Source organism: Anneissia japonica, unplaced genomic scaffold (assembly GCF_011630105.1).
Source record: "Anneissia japonica isolate Jap-2015-1 unplaced genomic scaffold, ASM1163010v1 scaffold287957_len1322810_cov207, whole genome shotgun sequence".
In the NCBI taxonomy this organism is placed as follows: domain Eukaryota; kingdom Metazoa; phylum Echinodermata; class Crinoidea; order Comatulida; family Comatulidae; genus Anneissia; species Anneissia japonica.
This window is the reverse complement of record NW_022683022.1, coordinates 77,775-98,184: the sequence shown is the minus strand read 5'-3', so window position 1 is coordinate 98,184 and position 20,410 is coordinate 77,775. Positions and strand designations below refer to the sequence as shown.

Sequence of the window (20,410 nt, the reverse complement as noted above, 5' to 3'; positions counted from 1 at the left end):
TGCACGAAAGGAATAGGGGCCTAAGTTCAACCATTGTGTTGTCGAAGGTACTACAAAGTTCAATATCTTGACGTACCTAGACAATGGTCATGGCCAACGAATGACGCAACTTTTTGTACAGTGTTTGTATAATCCAAATTAAGGTAGTAGTAGTTTGGAGTTTGCAGACACGATTGTCCTGTCAAATCCTCCACTAACATGAAGTTTGATCAGGTACTTGAACATCTTGGAGAATTTGGACGATATCAAAAAATTATATTTTTTATGGTATGCCTTAGCGCAATTCCTTGTACATTCCATAGTATGGGAAATACTTTCTTGAGCGCTTCACCAGATCACCAGTGCCTGTATTATACGGGTCAACTGTATACAGCCTATGATGACCAAGCAAGGTGCTTATATCCGGCAGATGATAAATCTTATTGGAGCGAATGCAAGAAATACGCAAACTTGAGTATTACTAGACCGGCAGATTATGCGTGTACGGATGAAGATGTCGCAAACTATTCTGTCAGTGGTTGTGACAATGGCTGGATTTACGACACCAAATTTTATGATTCCACTGTTGTAACGGAGGTATAGGCCTACACTTATTTTCCTTTTATTAATAATTGCAAAGAGATAATAAACCTAACAATAATCCGTATTATAAATTTTAAAAAAGATACTGTATATATAAGTATATATACATACATATATATACTGTACACTGTATTTACCTTTCTTTGATGATTTTTACATAGGGCTTATATATATATATAATATATATATAAATACTGTCTCTTATACACATCTAGATGTGTATAAGAGACAGACTATAAACGACTCAATGAAATTGGTATATGTTTAGTTAGTGATCTCTTTTTATGAAAATGGTAAAATCATCCCTTTCAATGCATGGTTAGGAAAGGGTTTATGCACTAGTAACTATATGCATTGGAGAAAGATAATATCCGCAATACCAACACAATGGAAACAAAATATGAAATTGGGATTCTTACGAAAAGGGTATAAAAGGAGGGGTTTTAGTTAAAAGAAGACAAATATTTAGAATGTATGAGTAAAAAAATATATACAGAGTCCTAGTAGAAAGAAAATATCAAGCACCGAAATCTCAAGAAAAAATGCAGAAGCGATTTAGCGTCGATAGCGGCAAATGGAAGGGTATTTATATATTACCATTTATTGGCAACAGAACAATATGTCACGTGTTTCCTTTCCTTATTACAGTGGGACTTGGTTTGCGACAAGAACTCGATGAAACAATTATCCAAATCAATCGTATTGGCTGGAAAACTAGTAGGATCACTTATATTTGGACAACTTTCAGATATCTCAGGGCGAAGAATTGCTTTCCTAATATCAGTTGTTCTATCGGTATTATTAAACATTATTATTATTATACTTCAGTATTTACTGTATCAGCACACCTTTTTAAAAGACAACGACAATTTGTTGTCAAGCCACTGAAGTAAATAAAAACCGTTCTCTTTGGTATGATTTTGTCTAAGTAAATATACGATATTTTTTTTATAGGTCGTCGGCAGTGTAGCCACAATATTCTCACCTACCTTTTGGTGTTATTGCCTCATGCAATTTATTGTGGGGGTGACGGCATCCGGCATGTTCATAATTGCTCTTGTAATGGGTAAGTTGAAATTAAGGGTATATACGATTTTTGGTACAGGACTGATTTCTGTTTCAGTTTTAAAGCATGAGTAGGCTATTCGTCAATTATTGCCAATTATGTCTTGCTCTCACACAAACAACAAATGATGTAAACGCGTTTCCAAAGCAAACGCATAACGAAGTAGGTTAACATTATTAACGCAAACAAGATATTTAAGGAATATAAAAATAATTACCAAAATTGAAGTTTTTTTTTAATTTTTTTAGTATTATATTTAAAAAAACTCGGAATTACTTTATTTTCCAGGGGAATATGTTCAAATTCCAATCCGATCTTGCCGAACGAAAGCTACATTATATTTTTATCATCTACTAATTACCAATATACAGTTTTTGCATTAGTTTCAAAATATTTGATGCAAAAGTGATGCCTATTCTTAATTGAGGGTGTGGAGTATGGGGTGTCATCAACGGAGCTGATTTGGAGTACCGGGTACTGTACGTACAAATCAAGTTTTTGAAACTCATTTTAAACCAGAATTTTTTTTAGGAGGAGGGGGGGTTGCCAAGTGTATGCCAATTAGCGAACTTAACCACTATCCTACGTGGCATATCCATTAAACAACAACAGGGGACTAAATGAACCAGTACACCGCGGTAACCCCCTGGCGTCAGAGGTGAACTCAGATGACACAACGTAATGAGCAGAGATTGAATTATTGTAAATACGGGTTGAGGATTTTACAAATGTGTCGAAACATAATATAATAGTTACATGGGACAAAATACCTTCGTGGATAAGAATGTTAATTGTTTCACTTGTATATGTAGTTGGGGAAAATGTAACTTAAAGAAGTGGATGATGTCAATTGCTTAAGTATTAGACAATGTGCTGACAGTAGCGTACTATTGTTTATGATGTGTTGTATATATTATGCAAGGGCCAGTGTTTAATAAATTGTTTATAATTATATTTTATGTTAGGAACCGAGCTTGTCGGAGCATCATGGCGATCTTTTACTGGAATAGCGATTCAATATTTCAACAGCATAGGGAATATGCTGCTTCCAGTTATTGCATACGGTCTCAGAGATTGGCGAAAAATTGAGATAGTTTTTTGTGTAACTTGTTTCGTATTCTTCAGTTACTATTGGTATGTTTTCCCACAAAATACATAGTCATACTTGTTATGTTTTTTTTCTCTTTTAATATATCATGACTAGTGTTTATCTCATGTTCCTTACAAGCAATTTGACCAAAGATCAAAGTTTGTATAAAGTTTTTACTACTTTTGCAAAAATCACTTGTTTTGTGGGTCCACGTCACGTGGCGTAACAGGCGGGGGAAGCCCACCCCCAGCTTACGAAGGGGGCATATGAGGGTGTATTGAAATTTTAACAACAAAAAAAAAAGGTTAAGTAAGTGGAGTTGTGTGTCGTGACGTGTTAGGTTTGTCATGTTTCGTCGAGGTAATGAATGTCAGTTGTTCTCTTTCGTTTCAGGCTGCTTCCAGAATCCGCGCGTTGGTTACTGACAAGAGGCAGGGTGGAGGAGGCTAAAAAGATAATTCAGAAAGCAGCCGTCGTTAATAAAGTCACTTTACCCCCAAATTTATTTCAGAAATTGTTAGAGGTACGTCTACTTATAAAGATATATTTGTGTTTTGTTATACTTATTGCATCACACTGTGACCTTTGGGATGACGATAAGGTTTTTACAGTAGGCCTATTACTTGTGTTTTTGGGAAGTTTAGCCAGGGGCGGATCCAAAGATTTTCTGACCGGGGTTGGGGGACACAATATGAAGTCCACGCCGCCACGCCCACCTCACCCACCATGTTTGGTTAAAATAAGTGGTAAATAATCTAGCTATCGTTTCGCTTAATGCTGGATCCCCACTGAACTTGTGGGTGCAGTCCTTTTTTTTTTGCTCTTTTCTCTCTTTAACTCGAATTTGACACCCTCTTTTTTATTTTTCGGCTTGAATGAAGGGGGAGGGGAACGGGCCCTGAGCCCCCGCTGGATCCGCGCCTGTTAGCTCAAAAGCCGTATCTTTTTCCATAATAAAAACTTCAAAAACACAATCCTAAAATTTTTGGACAGGCCTATGTAAATTATAATATTTGTTTTTCGTTTCTGTAACCAGAAGAAAGATGACGTTATGACTAAAGAAAAGGTTGTCACAAAATATTCCATCATCGACTTGGTGCGAACACCTGTTCTACGAAAAAGATCGTGCAACCTATTGTTCAGCTGGTATGCCTATGATTTCTGTTTTCTTTATTAAGGAATGAATATTAGTAAAACTTGATGCAATAATTAATTTTACTGAAAAATATGTATTTTATTTTATTCATTTTTTAAATTTTTTAAATTTCAAATCAAAACTAACAGTGAAACTAAATCGTTACTACATGCTTAAAAATACACAGACAATATAAGAACAGGGAACAGTGAAATTGTAAATTTTGTAATTTCACAAACCGAAAGGTCCACTGATTAATCTCAGATAAGAAAGTATAATACATACTCCAAGTATTGAAATACACGCCATCGTGTTGGGATTCACTGTTCCCTGATAAGAAAGCGACACAGACAAGAAAAATTAAAAAGTATACTTCTGTATGAATGTTTGATGCAATAATTAATTTTACTGACGATTATTTATTTTATTTTATTTATTTTTAATTTTTTTTTTGTTTCAAATCAGAAACAAATCGCCGCATACATGCTTAAAAAAAACACAGACAAGATAAGACCATAGAGCTATTATTATTCTTATTAATTCTCTATGGATAAGACACATACAATTCGATAGGGAGCTTTGGATTTGTGTGACGAACGTAATCACTCATGCGTGACCGTCCTACCATAGGCTATGTTCACACACGCGGCGTAAGACTGGCGTGGCTTACGCTAGGCGTAAGCTAATCCACGGATTAAAATTGCAAAGTGTTCACACAAACGGCGTTCGTTAAATTAGTAGTAATATAGGCCTATGGGGGAATAGTTTTCAGTTTTAAATAATGTACGGGTTCTTAACTGTAGTAAAATTAACAGTGTATCATGAAAACTTAAGTCTGTGAATTGTTCGAAGTGAACTTGATTATTGTATTTTAAATGAACAATTTTACTTCTGATTTTTCAGCTAGCATTTAACAGTTGTTGGTGATGCAGGTTTTAATAGACAGTCTAAAGAGGTTAAAATATCTTACAAAACACAATCAACAAATCATATACCTTATAACTAAGTAAAATGCAATAGAAAAAGAACCCCTTTACCATTTCATTCATAGAGAGCACAGGAAAGAGACCAAAGTAGCTAATATATTGCAGTCGTGATTGGTCAAATCATGGAGGAAAGAAATGAGGTCAAATCATTCAAGCATCACTGGCGTTAGCTCAGTGGCGTTAGCTAATCTGGGGTCTGGGAACATAGCCTTAGAGAAATATTTTCTCTATGGTACCTACCTGGCGTCCTACTACGTTCTCTGCATACGTAGATTTAGCCAAATTGCGTTCCAGAATCTACTCAACGAGGTGACCTTAACGTTCTCGCATGCGCAGATGACTTTTCCCTACCGTCGTTGTGCAATCGAAAGCTGCTTATTACATGTAAAAAACGACGACAAATAAGAAAAATGAAAAGTTAATCAAAAAGTTTTAGAAAAGGAACTAAAGAACTACCCATCTTAATTTATAATTCTATATGAATGTTGCCCCACTAGTATGGTGATTATGATGGTTAAATTGGATACACATTTTCAAGTTATTTGTCGTGGTATTACTTGATATTTGTACTCTGATTTTTTTAAATTTTTTTGTATACCTTTTGTATTAGGTTCACCAACGCCATGTTGTATTATGGACTATCATTTCAAACAGAAAGCTTAGGGAGTAGCCCGTACCTATCGTTCTTCCTTGCTGGTCTTGTTGAGATGCCTAGCTACATCTTAGCGCAGCTGCTTCTAGATCGCATCGGCAGGAAGCCAATTCTATGTGGATACATGGTGTTTGGTGGTGTTGTGCTTTTAGCGACTATTGTAATCCCAGAAGGTCAGTACAGTATGTATATTGATGATGATGATGATAATAACGATGAAAATTTTAATGACAACGATAACAATAAATGTAACAGTTGAGGGGATGATGAGACGATGACGATGTCTATGATAACGATGATAATGATGTTGACACAATGACGACGGTGGTGGTGACGATGGCGAAGATGATGATAATGTTGACACGCTTTGTTCTGTTTAGACAACTTGAACTCTCTAGGAGCTCTCAAATTTTAAATTAATAGTTGTTTCATCAGGTAGCATCATATAGGACATATCGACACCAGGATATTTAACTTTTGTAAAGTAACCCGGACGTAGGCCGTCCGTGCTTTCCTCCGTACATTGAGAGGAGTAATGATGCCATCTAGGTTTTGGTTAAAAAGTATTTTGAATGATGACTATAATGATGACGTTGACGGTGATCCGGCCTAAACTATTAAAATTGATAAGTGCTCATTGGAATCTTCGCTTCACTACTGGAGCTGCCGCGACCTGGTACAATAACAATTACAATATAAAAAGTATAAATACGAATAGCAAAAGTAATCGCTGAGCAGCTTAGCTTAGTCGTCTAAGCTAGTGGTAGCGCACTGTATTTGCTGAAAGTTCTCTGCTTCATTTCTATTTGCTGCTGATTGTTTTTCAGCTAGAGGATTAAAACGTAAATAATAGCGCACAACTAGTCTTTAAGATGAGTCATTTAAGCTGTTGGCTCGTGGACAATGACCCCCCGGATCCCCTTTCGTTTTGGGAAAAATGTTGACCCTCACCCCTGCCATCCATGTGGGCTTGAGTTAAAATGTGCACGTCAAAATACGCAGTACACTCTTCGGAAAATAGTAGAAGATTGGGTCCCGGTGTAGTGCTGAATTATTCACCCAAAGGACCACTTACAATGAATACCGTAGGTTTTAAAACCAAAATGAATACAGCGCACATTTATGCATTTTAATTAAGGGTATGGCCCCAACTGTAAGTGGGGTGCGTTTAATTGTTAAAAAAGATCTTTTACAATGTCAACGGTCAGTGCTTTGCACTTAGCATATTATTATGTCACATTCTAGTTCAAAGTAATTACAATTTCTGTTTCAGAGGGATATGAAACTATATTATTAATATTGGTATTAACTGGCAAGTCGTGTGCATCGGGGTCGTATGCCGTCGTGTATCTGTATACGGCTGAACTTTATCCAACGCCAATTAGGTTTGTACATTAAATTTGAACACAGTATAACCAATCATAATTCTCAGTATGCTTACGTGCGTGCCTGTTTGACCGTGTTGATAGAGAGGGAATGTGTATCGATGTGTGTTTCACATTGTTCAATTATTATGCTAATACGTTGTATAGGCCTGTAGTTTGTTTTTTTGCCATGTTTTGGTTTCAATGATGATGATAATAATGACGATGATGTGCATATTCACCATCATCTATCACCACAATCACCACAGCCATATCAACACAACTATGTGTGCAACGATATTTATGTCATTATCAGAAATGTAGCAGTTGGAGCGTGTTCAATGATATCACGAATTGGGGCAATCCTTGCTCCATATATTCTGCTCTTCGGTGAAGTAACCTCTACAGCTGTATCTATGACGTTTTTTGGAATCATGTCATTTATAGCGGGTCTTCTGGTTGTACTTTTGCCCGAAACAGCTAACACCAAACTTCCAGAAACCATTAAGGATGCTGAACATTTTACCAGGTACACTGTTAAAGAATGAACAATAATATACGTATATCTCTCTATCAATCAGTAGATCGATCAATCAATCTATCAATCGATTTATGGGTTGGTTGGTCAATCAATCAATATCGATCGATCGATGAATCAATCAAGCAATCAAGTAATTACAAACTACAAAACCGTAAAATGTGTCTTTTAAAAAGTATATATAAAATATACGGCTGTCAATATATATATATATATATATATATATATATATAATATATATATAGGCCTATATATATATATATGTTCTTTGTCTTACTGTACTTGCAAAATTTAAACTTAACTTGTAACCTATTTGTGCCTTTTCATTTTAGCAGTATTCAGTATCACATTTTAATGGAAAAGTAGGCCGTTTTGTGCGCAAGTTAATTTTAGTCCATTTTTTATCCACAGTCCAAGAAACAATATAGGTGGAGATTCACTTGGGAAAACCAACACCAAACCAAATGAACATGGAAGCCGAGAAGAGACTTCTAAACTTTAATAACTGATTAGCGAAAATGTTATTATATCATCGAATACATATTCAGACCGATTTTGTAGACAGGTTTTGTAGTCTATACTCATTTCATATTTTTACTGAACATTTTTACTCATAGAGCAACCAAATTTGTTTTATTGCATGAATTTCATTGTTATTTTATTTTTATTTATAATGACCGCAATGGAAATGAGTTTAAATCGTTTTTAAACTTTTTGTGTTATCCTTGTTATATCCAGTTTATCTTCTTATGTTTATGTTTCACGTGTATGTATGTTTTGTGTGGTAAATTTTTAAATGTTTGTATCTTTGTGCAGATTTTATGGATATTAAAAAAAATAAAATAAAATAAAATAAAATCATAAAAAACTAGAGTTCTAATTAGGTGACGAAGCAATGCAGAGTTGTCTGTACTCAACGGATGACAGCCGTAGAAAAGCACCACCTTCAGGCTAATAGTAAACATAATTTTATGACAACCATAAATACGACCTTACTAATTATCAAAGATAATATAAAATATTAGTTATTATCACCTCCGCCAACGAAGTTGGCAGGAGGTAATGTTTTCGCCTGGTTTTTTATTTAGCTATTTATTTGTCTGTATGCATATTTGTTGTGAACAGCCTACAGCCGATATTTTTTATCAGAAATTCGTCAAACTTGGCAACAATGTCCCTTTACCTAATATCTAGAGCTGATTAAATTTTGAATGGTCAGGGTCAACGAAAACTATTTTTTAATTTATTTGTCTACAGCCTATAGTTTTAATCTCAAACTTGTCAAACATGGTCACAATATTCCATGACCAAAGATCTCAAAGAATTTAAAGTTTGAAGGGTAAGTGTTAAAGGTCAAGGTCACAATAAACAAAAACACGATTTTTTGAAACAGTTTTTATCAGAAATTTGTAAAACTTGGCCACAATGTTCCTTTACCAAAGATCTGGAAGTGACTAAATTTTGAAGGGTCAGGGTCAAAGGTCAAGGACACAATGATCAAAAAACTTGTATAACTGTTTGACCTATAGACGTGTGTGACACACTGCAAGGCTTGAGCTTAACATACGGATAACTTGGTTCTGTATCTCTCGAAAATGTTCCAACATGGCAATTTAGAGGGTTCAAATGCATATTTAATCGATTTTAATGTCTACTAATATTTATATATTTATTTTTTAATTCGTGTGGCAAAGCCACCTTTATTTGACACAAATGCATAAAACAAATCACAAATGTTAAATAAAAAATAAAACTAATTAATATTTACATTAAACAACATTGATTGGTTTTGAAATATATTGTCAGTGAACTCCATTTTTTAGAAATAAATATCTTTTTTTGCAATGAACCAAGGCAATATATTTCTCTATTCCATATTATTTTTTTATTTCAAGTTTTAAAGCATAGGCACATGGTATGGTGTCTTGCATTGTGCTTCGATATATAGTGTTGACTGCCTTCATTCGAAGATTTCTAATTCCAAACACACATAGTTCCTCTTCCTGTATTACAGTTAAATTACAAGTATTTTTAAGGCATTTTAAAACTTTATTTCCAAAATGACAACTAACAAGGAACAAGAAAAAAATGTATTCGAGTGTTTTCACAGGTATGTATTCCGAGTGTGTTCACAGGTATTGTTTTCCAATATACCAATTCTGAATAAAAATGATTTAACACCTAGAATCCTGTGAATGATTCTGTATTGAAACCATTTTAATTTAACATCATTATTACAACTGAAAGTGACATTTGACAGAGTTTCCAAAATATTTTTGTTGTTTGAAATTCCTATTTCTGCCATTTTCTTTATATCTTTCCTTATAAACCAAATTAGAACAAAATACCTCATACATTCTTCTAGACCCTTTATGGTCTTTTAAATTCACTTTAATATTAAACGGAAAACGTGATAAGTTCTAATCGATATTTAAAATTACTGGTTTATTTATTGAGCGGATCAACCCGTAATCAATAAAATTTGTATTGATATTAAATTTATTGGCAAATTCGTGCATAGTCAAAATGCACCATGATATCATTGACCGTATGGTCTAAGCCATTCCTTATAATACGGGGCAGTCAGCAACATAAAAACGATCATTAAGCCATATTACTTATTTAGGTAGCGGAGCCACCATCGATGTCATTGGAATCAGTAATGCAAACTAAATTTCTAAAATAATTGCACCATTCGCCGTTGAGCGTCAGTGAAAACCGTCTAATCCAGGTTATTTTTAGGGCTTGTATCTGACTCCCCCATATCAATCATGCGAAGCCCTCCTTTTGAATAATCTTGAACTATTTGATTACGGGCAACTCTATCAACACTATTCCATATGAAATTGAAGATCACTCCGTTATTCTTTTACAAATGTTTCATGAGGATTAGGCTTTGAGATCATAGGACATTTAATGACTATAGTTATTATACCTAAGAATGATAATTTTCTTCGAGACCATATATTCGTTACACTGTATAGGCCTACCCTGGGGATTATCAAAATGACTCATCAATACTGTCAGTGGCGCATCTAGGGGGTGTGCCCCACCCAAAAAAATACTCGTACCCCTCAGTCTCCCCCAAAAAAATCACAGTCAAGTAGTTAAAAATCACCTTATTTTGCGAATTTAGCTCCCGCCTCAACTGACAATCGAGTCCCCCGCCCCCACCCGCCACTGGATACTGTACAGAATCATACCTGCAAAAATACAACTATAAAACCAGGGAACAGTGAAACTGTTTCCTGGATAAAACACTATAATTATTCTAAGCAGGGAAGTTCTAAGTTAGTTTAGGTATACATTCAACGTTCATTTGTTTTTATGTGGAACGCCAAAAGTACAAATTTTAAACACAGTCGATTGATACGAATACGGATACGATCAACTTTATTGCAATGAAATTAAAAAGGGATTGCACAAGACGAAGAAAACAAAAGTAAATCCTAACTAATACATACAAAAAAAAAGCATAAATTACAAGTACAAATCTATAGTGCGAATTATATTAATTTTAATTTTATTGCGAACTGAAACGTTTTCCAAGGAAAATTATGGAAAGATTACAAGATATTTCTCTATATACCGATTAACACTACTGCTGTTTCATCTCATTTTAGTGTTTTCTAATTCTTATGTTATGAACAATTACAAGAAACTGCTTTCAAACCATGCAACCTGTCTTGTTTTAATGGTCATATTGTTCTTTTTTAAATCGAAACTAATCGCGACGACGTTCATACTAGAGGGTAAGCGAGCGAAGCTAGCTCACCCTCTAGTAATTATAATAAATCCACAAAGGAACGCGGTTCCATTGGGTAAAATTGGGTCCGCGCAAGGGTTTACCCCAGAGACTCACTGCTGTTCTTGTTCTACCAAAACTTTTAAAGTGTCCAGCGTCGCCAACTTTGAACGGACGTGCACGAAGTGTAATGCATATGTGTAATATGCGTGCATAAGCGTAATGCATAATGCAGAGGTGATTTCCAACAAACGTTCAACGCCCTTTTTTCAAGTTGGACCCCAAGATCCTTGCCGATAACAAATAACCGAAAGCAAATTATTATTATCCAATACTATTCTGCGTTGCAAGACGGATAATAAATTTATTGCAACAATGCAACCCAAGGTATTGAAGTAGTTATATCAAAAGTGACTATTCTGAAAATCTTGGATAGGCCTACGTTATTATATTCAAAGTACCATACACCACGAATTGAACTGTTTATGGAAAGTCTTTAAAAAGTATTGTTCCCGTCGAAATCCGTGTATGTTATTCTACAAACTGGTGCAGTACCCGGTATACCTTCTTGGATTTTCAAACAATTATTTGCAATAAATGTAATTAGAAACATTTAAATATTTAATTTGATTTGAAATGAGAAGGAAAATATTCTGATTCTCAACACGGTTTTTCTTTGCAACAAGTCTCTTAAATCAAAATTCAGTTATAATCATCATATTAGGTTAAAAATTCAAAGCCTTTTTCAAAACACAGTTTAAATAAAAACAAACTGATGATGAAATAATATGTAGTAATATTAACATCTTACTTGATATAAGCGTCGTGTCAAGGGGTGCGAAGGGATCAGCGCCTCTATGAACAAAGCTTGCGTCCCAACCAGCCCCCAACCCAAACTTGAAATTTTCGAAGCAAAAATAAATACGCGATTGAGTGAGCAACCCATGAGATTCATGACCGGCAATCGTCTTTCTCGCTCCAGAAAGATATTTTGTCAGGTCTGCAAGGATAACATTATGTATATAGTCTATTCACATCACACAGTATACCTACACTCTTTCAAATTAATTGGGAGGGACAAATCTGTAGTAAACATTTTGCCTTACACAGGCCCATCCCAAACGGTCAACTCTTTGTGTTTATTAAAGTAGTTGAGCATGGAAAATAAACTTACACCAGTTAAACACATACCTTTTCTTACTAGATATTGACAAAACCAATATTATAGTTGACTCACAAAGCTGCTCTGCTATTTGTGTGGACGTGTATAAACTTTCTTGCTTTTAAATTATGTTACAAATGTAACTGGTATGCTATCTATTAAAAATATCCAAATTATTTTATCTTATTTCGAATATTTATGAGGCAACACGTGTGTTTGATTTCAAACAACTGTAATCATCTGTTCCAAATGTTCATATTCTGCTGAGCATTGTTGATACTCTTTTACTTCACTCTCAAGTCTGTAATCCACCATGTAGCGTTCCGGTGCAAAATACTTTTGCCAAAGTGGAGTTAATAACATTGTGAAAGAGGAAACAAAAAACAATGCAGTACAGAGGTAGAGAGCTGGGTAGTATGAACCAGATGCATCATACAAAGAACCTGAAAAAAATCCAGTAAACAGATTTTTGGTATTTGTAGGACAGTTTAAAATATAGAAAATCATTTAAAATTATTCATGATTTGCTTTAAAAAAAAACTCTGTCCACACTATTAAATTTTCTTTGACAAAAAAACTATTGTATGCCCATATATAGTCATGAAGTGCCTATATATGGTCATGATGTGATGTCATCATGACCATATTTAGGCATGTCACAAGTTTTTGTCAAATGAAATCGGGACATGCTTAAAGCTCTGTCCACGCTGTCAAATTTATTGACAAATAAATATGACATGCTTACATATGGATGTAATATGATATACCATCATGCCTATAAAGCTACAAAACTGGCGGCTCTCAAAGATTTTTCCAACATATGCAACCCGGATGCTGGGACAGGAAAACAAGCTACCTTCTCAGTTCAAAACCATCCTGTATGTAAGAAAACTTCGTGACTTGCTTGTTTTTTCGTTCAGACACTCATAACTCAACACGGGACTGCGGCTCACGTTTTGGCTTTTACTGATATATTTTTTACGACCGTTCTCCCCCTTTCCTGGCCCTTTTCGTAAGTGTGGATACGTTACTGATATTCCTTTCAAAGTACCATACATAAACACTGAAATGTTATGTGGAGTTTTAAAAAGCAGGTCTATAGTTTCCATAATGTTCGAGTGACCCACGACCCCCTATTTACCGTTCCGTCGTTTGTTTAGGCTTAGGACTACTGGGTCACAAAATAATAATTTATAGTTATCAGTATTTGCATACCATGAATAAACGGCCCTGCAAGGTTACCAATGCCACTTGACACCATCACCACTTTTGCAGATGTTTTACTTCTGCTTGCGCCAAAAACTTCCATTGCAGATATAAACTGAAGTCCATTATACACGCCTCTAGGAATACCATAGCCTACAGGTACGCAAAATAACTAACCGATTGATTGATTTATTGATATTGATTAATTTATATTATTGATTGGTATATATTGATTAAAATTGGTGATTTTGATTAATATTGAACAATTGATATCGTGATTGCTTGGTTATTACCTTAACCTATCAAAATGCAGTAAAATAACAAATATGAACAATGATACTTACAAACGGATATGAGAAATATTGCAAAGGTGTTCTTAGTCTGGGTCAGGGTTATGCTCAAAATAGATGACACCAATAGACTGACTGGTAGGCAATATATAAGCGGAAATGAAATACAGGAAGCAAAAACCATGATTACAATTTTAGCAAATACTTCACCGCAGGCAATTAAAGTAATTCCCGTTGCACTCTTCTGGTCAGTTAGTCCTATAGATTCAAGAAAGCTAGCCTACATTTTTGTAGAAAAACAAACATTTTTATAAATACTGATTCTGTTGTATATGCATTGGTATAGAAGCGATACAGCCATGTGTCTTTTACCTATGTTTCTGCATAGACTATAGAAATAATTAACATTATAAATTATAATCAAGTCAAGATGTTGTATAGGCCTAGTTAATAGTCTCTTTAATAATTCTCAATATTCGAATAAAAGTGGACGCGCTATAATTTAATTTGTGTTTTTTGTTTAATTACATAGAGAATATCAGCTGCGAATTTGTATTTAATTGTTTTTAAAAAAAAGCTTAACAATTACTACTTCATAGAAATATATACCAAATCAATTAAAATGTATAAAATTGGTTCCAGATAAATTACTTCAATCAGTCACAACTCCAACACAACCATAAACAACAACGCAACCACAGATACAAACACAGCCACCACCGCCACCACAACTATACATTTACCGCGAGGTGAGGGAGCAGCTTAGCTCAGTCAGCTAATCTGGTGGTAGCCACTGTGTGTGCGCTGACCCGTGGAGATCTCTAGGTCCCCGGTTCAATTCCACCACTGCCTCTCCTTGTGTTTCAGCTGGAGGGCTGAAATACAAGTTACAATTTAGCGCACCGTCTTTCGTATGCGACGTTTAAGCCGTTGGTCCCGTGTGCATTAATGGCCCATGTGCACGTTAAAGAACGCAGTACACTCTTCAGAAAAGAGTAGGGGATTGTCTCCCGGTGTACCGCCCATTCACTATCAGAAAGACCCCACTGGAAATAAATCCTCTTCTTGACTTTCGTGGGCTATCCATTTTGTTTACACGGAATAAATCCAATCCAATCCAACCTCTGCAAACATAAATAAAAGAGAAGTGGCATTCCAAATTTGGACTCACCATGTTTACATATTGAAATACAAGAGCAACCGAAACACAAAGAGTTGATAAACTAAACAACCAGAACTCTGGGAAGCAAAACAAGTGCCCATTGGTTGGTCTTTTGGAAATTCTCTTTGTTTTCTCGTCCAGGACAACAACACATTGTTCATCAGTCTTTGGAGCAATATAGAAAGTACAACATATTATACCAACTATTAATAGTATGCCACAAAATATTCGAAACGTCCATCTCCAACCAACCTGGTCCAGGATGTATTCAATCATGTTGCTCATTGATAAATTGCCTAAAATAAATAAGAAAGGAGATGAATTAACTATGTTAAATAAATATTTTATATTGATGCTTTATAATGCTGTCGGTTAAAAAATTGCATATCAACTGAGTTTGTTTTTCGTTTACTGTTGTGTTTGACTATTTTTTTCTGGTTGAACAAAATGAAAAAAAACAAAATGAAAAAAATAAATGAAATGATGTCGAGTATTTACATTACATACAAATATGAATATAAAATATACTTAGAACTTGAATAGGCTTATAATAAACTTAAAGCATTGCAAATTGAATGACATTTATTTTATATTGTCAAATATAAAGAAAAACGGGCGAAGTTAAACGATGAAAAAAAAAATAAAGAAAATTAAAACACTATAAAAAGAGAACAACTAATGGTAAATGATAACAATATATTTGGGTTACTGAATTTTCATTTACATGATTGAGTATGTACATCTTACCAACTGTTGCTAAGAGTCCCAGTAATACCAAAGCAATTGCCATTTCTCTTTGTTTATCTTGAAATAACTTGACTACAAGGTCAAACGCCACAATCATAGTTATGTTGGAACTCAATCCATAAAAGACTCCATATGAAATGATAACGTATACTATTGTTGGAGATAAGGAGCAAACAAAAAGTGACGCACTTCCGAGTAGAACAGCGATGATGCCTACCTTGCGGTGAGATAAATGGCGAAGTAACCATGTTGAGAATATTGTGCCGAAGGAAAATAAACTATAGCTGATTGACCCAATCCAACCTATTAAGAAAGAAGAAAATAATTCAGTAATAGTAGGCCTACTATATGCTATATTCAGTTTGTTTATACGAAACTTTCACGAGGGTTGTTGCTAGAAAAACAGAAAAAAAGCTTCCAGAAAACAAAGCAACTCATTCTAGCTTTTTCAATACTTTGAGGCTCACGTTCATCGTATACCCTGAGCTAGACTAATGTATCGTAGTGCCCGGGTATTCAACCTTTTGAAGTTGGTGGTCAGTTCTAATCAATTGAGACCAGCGGCGGCCGACACAATTAATGTGTAATTCGAAAAATTTGACAGCCCCGCCCATTCTATTTTATGGCTACAAGTCTTCCTAATATATGCTTATTATAATGTAGCCTTTGATTTTCAACATGAACTATGATAAGCATTACCAGCGCCAGAAATTCCCGAAGAAGGAGTCCGATATCTGTAAAAGTCACACCATGGTGGGGCTGAGGTGAGCAAATTTTAAAAATAGACACCTCTAGATTCCTGGAAAATGGCACTCCCATACTGTAAAAATACTTATTCAAAACATTGTTTTCAACAAAATGACATATCTCCCGAGCCTGCTTCCTGATTCCGCGCCAATGGTTAGAAATATCAACCCTCTCCTTATCCTTTACACTCATCAGTCTCCCCCTCTCTATGTCATTACTCTATGCCACTAGATACAGTAAGCTACACTTAGAAAAAGCCAGACTGAGACTCTTGTTAACACTGCCAGAGTAGGTGGTCATCATGTTTCTATTGAGAGAAAAACCTTTTCATAACTACTGAAAATCGGCCTGAAAAAATTATATATGTTTGCATGTCACATGGGCTGGATCTAAATATTTGGCGTGTTGGGGGTTGAAAACCAGGGTCATAGTGGTCCCCACTCGCATGACGTGGAGTCAATGTTAATGATGCTGATGAGCAGGGTCATTGTTACGGTTAAACATTTGGTGGTATATATTTGTGTGACGTGTCTTCATTGTTATCGATAAAAGGGATAGACATAATTATGTGGGTGGACAGTCATCTGTCAGTAATAGGCCTAAGTAAATATACAGCATAGGCCTATAATATTGACATAAAAGTTTGTTGTAAAAAAGGAATTTTCTTACCTGTTAGTGCAACATTACTTTGAAACTCTACCTGTAGTTTATCAAAAAACAGTCCAAAATTATATAAAAATCCAATATGTACAAATCCGAGAAGGGAACAAAATGTTGTTTGGATCCATGGTTTATACTTCGAGTAGAGGCCTTCACGATGATCACTTTCTTTACTTTCAGCAAACTTGTATTCTGATGTGTGACTCATGATGTTTATTCACTTCGAGATCATTAACTCCACCTGCTGTAGGTGAATGATATATTACATGAAATGTAGTATAGGATGTTAACAAATTTAAATAGTGACTATACTTATTTTTGTCAAGTTTTTGACTAAAACTACTACTGTCGCCGGCTACCGGTACTATGAGGCTCAATTTCTGCTGCAAGATTTACTTTAAACGGAAACCATGAAACTAATTTAATTATAGAGTCATGAAAAATAGAGTATAGAAACATGAAATGTAAAAGCTACCCTTCCTTTTATTCAAATGCAGAGCTATGATTCATAACATACGTAGCAAAGTTTACAGTGGCGGATCCAGGAATTTGAAATAGAGGGGTTCTAGAGAAGCATTTTCACAGATGGAGGATCTACCTACCTGAGCCCCACTATGGGAAGGGCTGAGGTAAGACAATTTATGACTATGGCACCTCTGGATGGCCGGAAATGACACTCTTAAACATAAATTTGAGTAGAATATTTTTTCCCCAAATTTTTAAATTTTGAAAAAAAAAATCGAGGGTGGGGATTGGGCCACCCCTTAAATCTGCCACTGGTTTAATATATTCAGGATTTATTTGACAATAGAATATCTATCAGGTCTATTCGCATTTTCTACCTTGTATGTATATTGACGATGTCCAGGCCCAAGCATTCAAAAATTATTCATGTATTTATTTGATAATCGAATATCTATCAGTTCTATTTGTATTTTCTACCTTGTATGTATATTCACGATGTCCAGGCCCAAGCATTCGATAATTATTAATTAATAGCGTAAAGAAAAGTGAATTACGAGTTCACCTATAAACGGTCAGCTTTACAATTCTCGTGGGAAAAACATATGAAATGAAACTGGAGGAATGTATACGATTAATAATTAAGAGACAGGCTGTAGGTGAATGATATATTACCTGCAATGTAGTATAGGATGTTAACAAATTTAAATAGTGACTATACTTATTTTTGTCAAGTTTTTGACTAAAACTACTACTGTCGCCGGCTACCGGTACTATGAGGCTCAATTTCTGCTGCAAGATTTACTTTAAACGGAAACCATGAAACTAATTTAATTATAGAGTCATGAAAAATAGAGTATAGAAACATGAAATGTAAAAGCTACCCTTCCTTTTATTCAAATGCAGAGCTATGATTCATAACATACGTAGCAAAGTTTACAGTGGCGGATCCAGGAATTTGAAATAGAGGGGTTCTAGAGAAGCATTTTCACAGATGGAGGATCTACCTACCTGAGCCCCACTATGGGAAGGGCTGAGGTAAGACAATTTATGACTATGGCACCTCTGGATGGCCGGAAATGACACTCTTAAACATAAATTTGAGTAGAATATTTTTTCCCCAAATTTTTAAATTTTGAAAAAAAAAATCGAGGGTGGGGATTGGGCCACCCCTTAAATCTGCCACTGGTTTAATATATTCAGGATTTATTTGACAATAGAATATCTATCAGGTCTATTCGCATTTTCTACCTTGTATGTATATTGACGATGTCCAGGCCCAAGCATTCAAAAATTATTCATGTATTTATTTGATAATCGAATATCTATCAGTTCTATTTGTATTTTCTACCTTGTATGTATATTCACGATGTCCAGGCCCAAGCATTCGATAATTATTAATTAATAGCGTAAAGAAAAGTGAATTACGAGTTCACCTATAAATGGTCAGCTTTACAATTCTCGTGGGAAAAACATATGAAATGAAACTGGATGAATGTATACGATTAATAATTTTTATTTACTTTTTTTTTGTATTATTTTAACCTAGTTATCCCGGGCCCATGCCGGGCACGGGCGTAGGGGCATTTACCTCGGTTGTCCCACAAGCGCCACTGGTGGGCCTCTTCGTTGTTGGGGCATTTGGACCGCAGCACGAGAGCGCATTGATGATGTTATTAGCCATTTCTTGGTATCGTTCCCTACACACCACGAAGCAAAGTTTTAGCACCAAAATATAATTATAAGCGGAGGAATTAAACGTTCGAAACGGCGAGTCTTGCATTGTGTTAAATTCTGGATTAACAAGTATAGTAGCAATCGATATTAAAAATTGATTGAGACTCTGGTAAAAACAAACCAGGCGAATCAGTTAACGATCGCCTAAGATATCAGGGGATTAACATAATAAAACTTAAGGGTCCACTGGACTCACTGAATCTTCAGTCACTACAACAACTGTTTTTATTAAAGTAATTAAAATTACAAAGAAACATGAACGGTTAAACAATACCTTTTCCTATTTTGGCAGATCCAATATCATGATGAGCCTGCAAATATATTTTCTGTTGTTTGTGTGGACTAAAAAGCTCAGCAAAAGCATGTGCTCGGAGCACTAGCATACAGTATCTTTGACTCTAACCTTTGTGTTATTGGGCGTATTCGACTGGTTCATTTCGTTGACTACGATTTTTCGTTGAGTATTATTTTCCGATTCGACTGGTTCGTAAAATAGACTTCGTTGACAACGAAAATTAACGTAAACCGGAGTGCGTTAATCAGCGTTTAGTTATCCACGTGACCAAAAGAAACAACGTTTGCGTTAATATTAGTTAGATTAAATTTCAGAAAATAAAAATTATAATATTTACCCACATGAAGTCAAAAAATAATTGTAGGCCAACAGAATTCAAAAACTGGATGAAAATATTTTTTTTAACGAAAAACCCATACTGCCACAAGCTGAAGCAATCTTGACTACGCAGCGTGTATCGCGGTAACTATGAAGTCATTTTGTTTTGTCGAGTACTTACAAGTTTTCTATTCGTCTTTGTTAAGTAGGATTTTACCGCTGCGCAGGTGGGCGGGTTTAACGAAAGAACAACCAGTCGAATACGGCCATTTTGTAGTTAAGAACGCGCAAGAGTATCAATAACCACCAAATAACCACGAAGTTACTGTATTTACAAGAGGGCGCGCCACAAATCATTGGACAGTCTGTAGGTGATATCAAGGCCGGCGATTTAATAGTGACAATTAATAAATAAAAGCCACAATACCATGATACGATATAGAAATCAGTGGTGGCGCCAGCAGGA

General features: G+C 35.2%; 2 protein-coding genes across 3 annotated transcripts; one reads left to right on the top strand and one right to left on the bottom strand.

Annotated features, from left to right (window-relative positions):
* Window positions 1-25: 25 nt before the first annotated feature.
* Window positions 26-9,365, top strand: LOC117117133 (organic cation transporter protein-like). Its single transcript, XM_033261378.1, has 10 exons — window positions 26-576; window positions 1,231-1,377; window positions 1,537-1,648; window positions 2,614-2,782; window positions 3,132-3,261; window positions 3,775-3,884; window positions 5,470-5,684; window positions 6,785-6,896; window positions 7,192-7,404; window positions 7,825-9,365. The coding sequence occupies exons 1-10, from the start codon at window positions 199-201 to the stop codon at window positions 7,913-7,915; spliced, it is 1,677 nt and encodes a 558-aa protein (XP_033117269.1). The 5' UTR covers window positions 26-198; the 3' UTR covers window positions 7,916-9,365.
* Window positions 9,366-9,541: 176 nt separating this feature from the next.
* LOC117117219 (monocarboxylate transporter 13-like) lies at window positions 9,542-19,886 on the bottom strand. 2 transcript variants are annotated; one of them, XM_033261497.1, is made up of 7 exons: window positions 19,606-19,886; window positions 17,142-17,376; window positions 15,726-16,028; window positions 14,988-15,274; window positions 13,871-14,096; window positions 13,536-13,679; window positions 9,542-12,763 (listed from the first exon to the last, which is right to left on the bottom strand). In XM_033261497.1, exons 2-7 carry the CDS (start codon window positions 17,338-17,340, stop codon window positions 12,543-12,545), a joined length of 1,380 nt encoding a protein of 459 aa, XP_033117388.1. In that variant the 5' UTR covers window positions 17,341-17,376; window positions 19,606-19,886; the 3' UTR covers window positions 9,542-12,542. The 2 variants fall into 2 exon arrangements, with proteins under 2 accessions (XP_033117388.1, XP_033117460.1); XM_033261569.1 differs by lacking the exon at window positions 19,606-19,886 and having other exon boundaries at window positions 15,943-16,028; window positions 17,142-17,195.
* Between the last annotated feature and the right edge of the window lie 524 nt (window positions 19,887-20,410).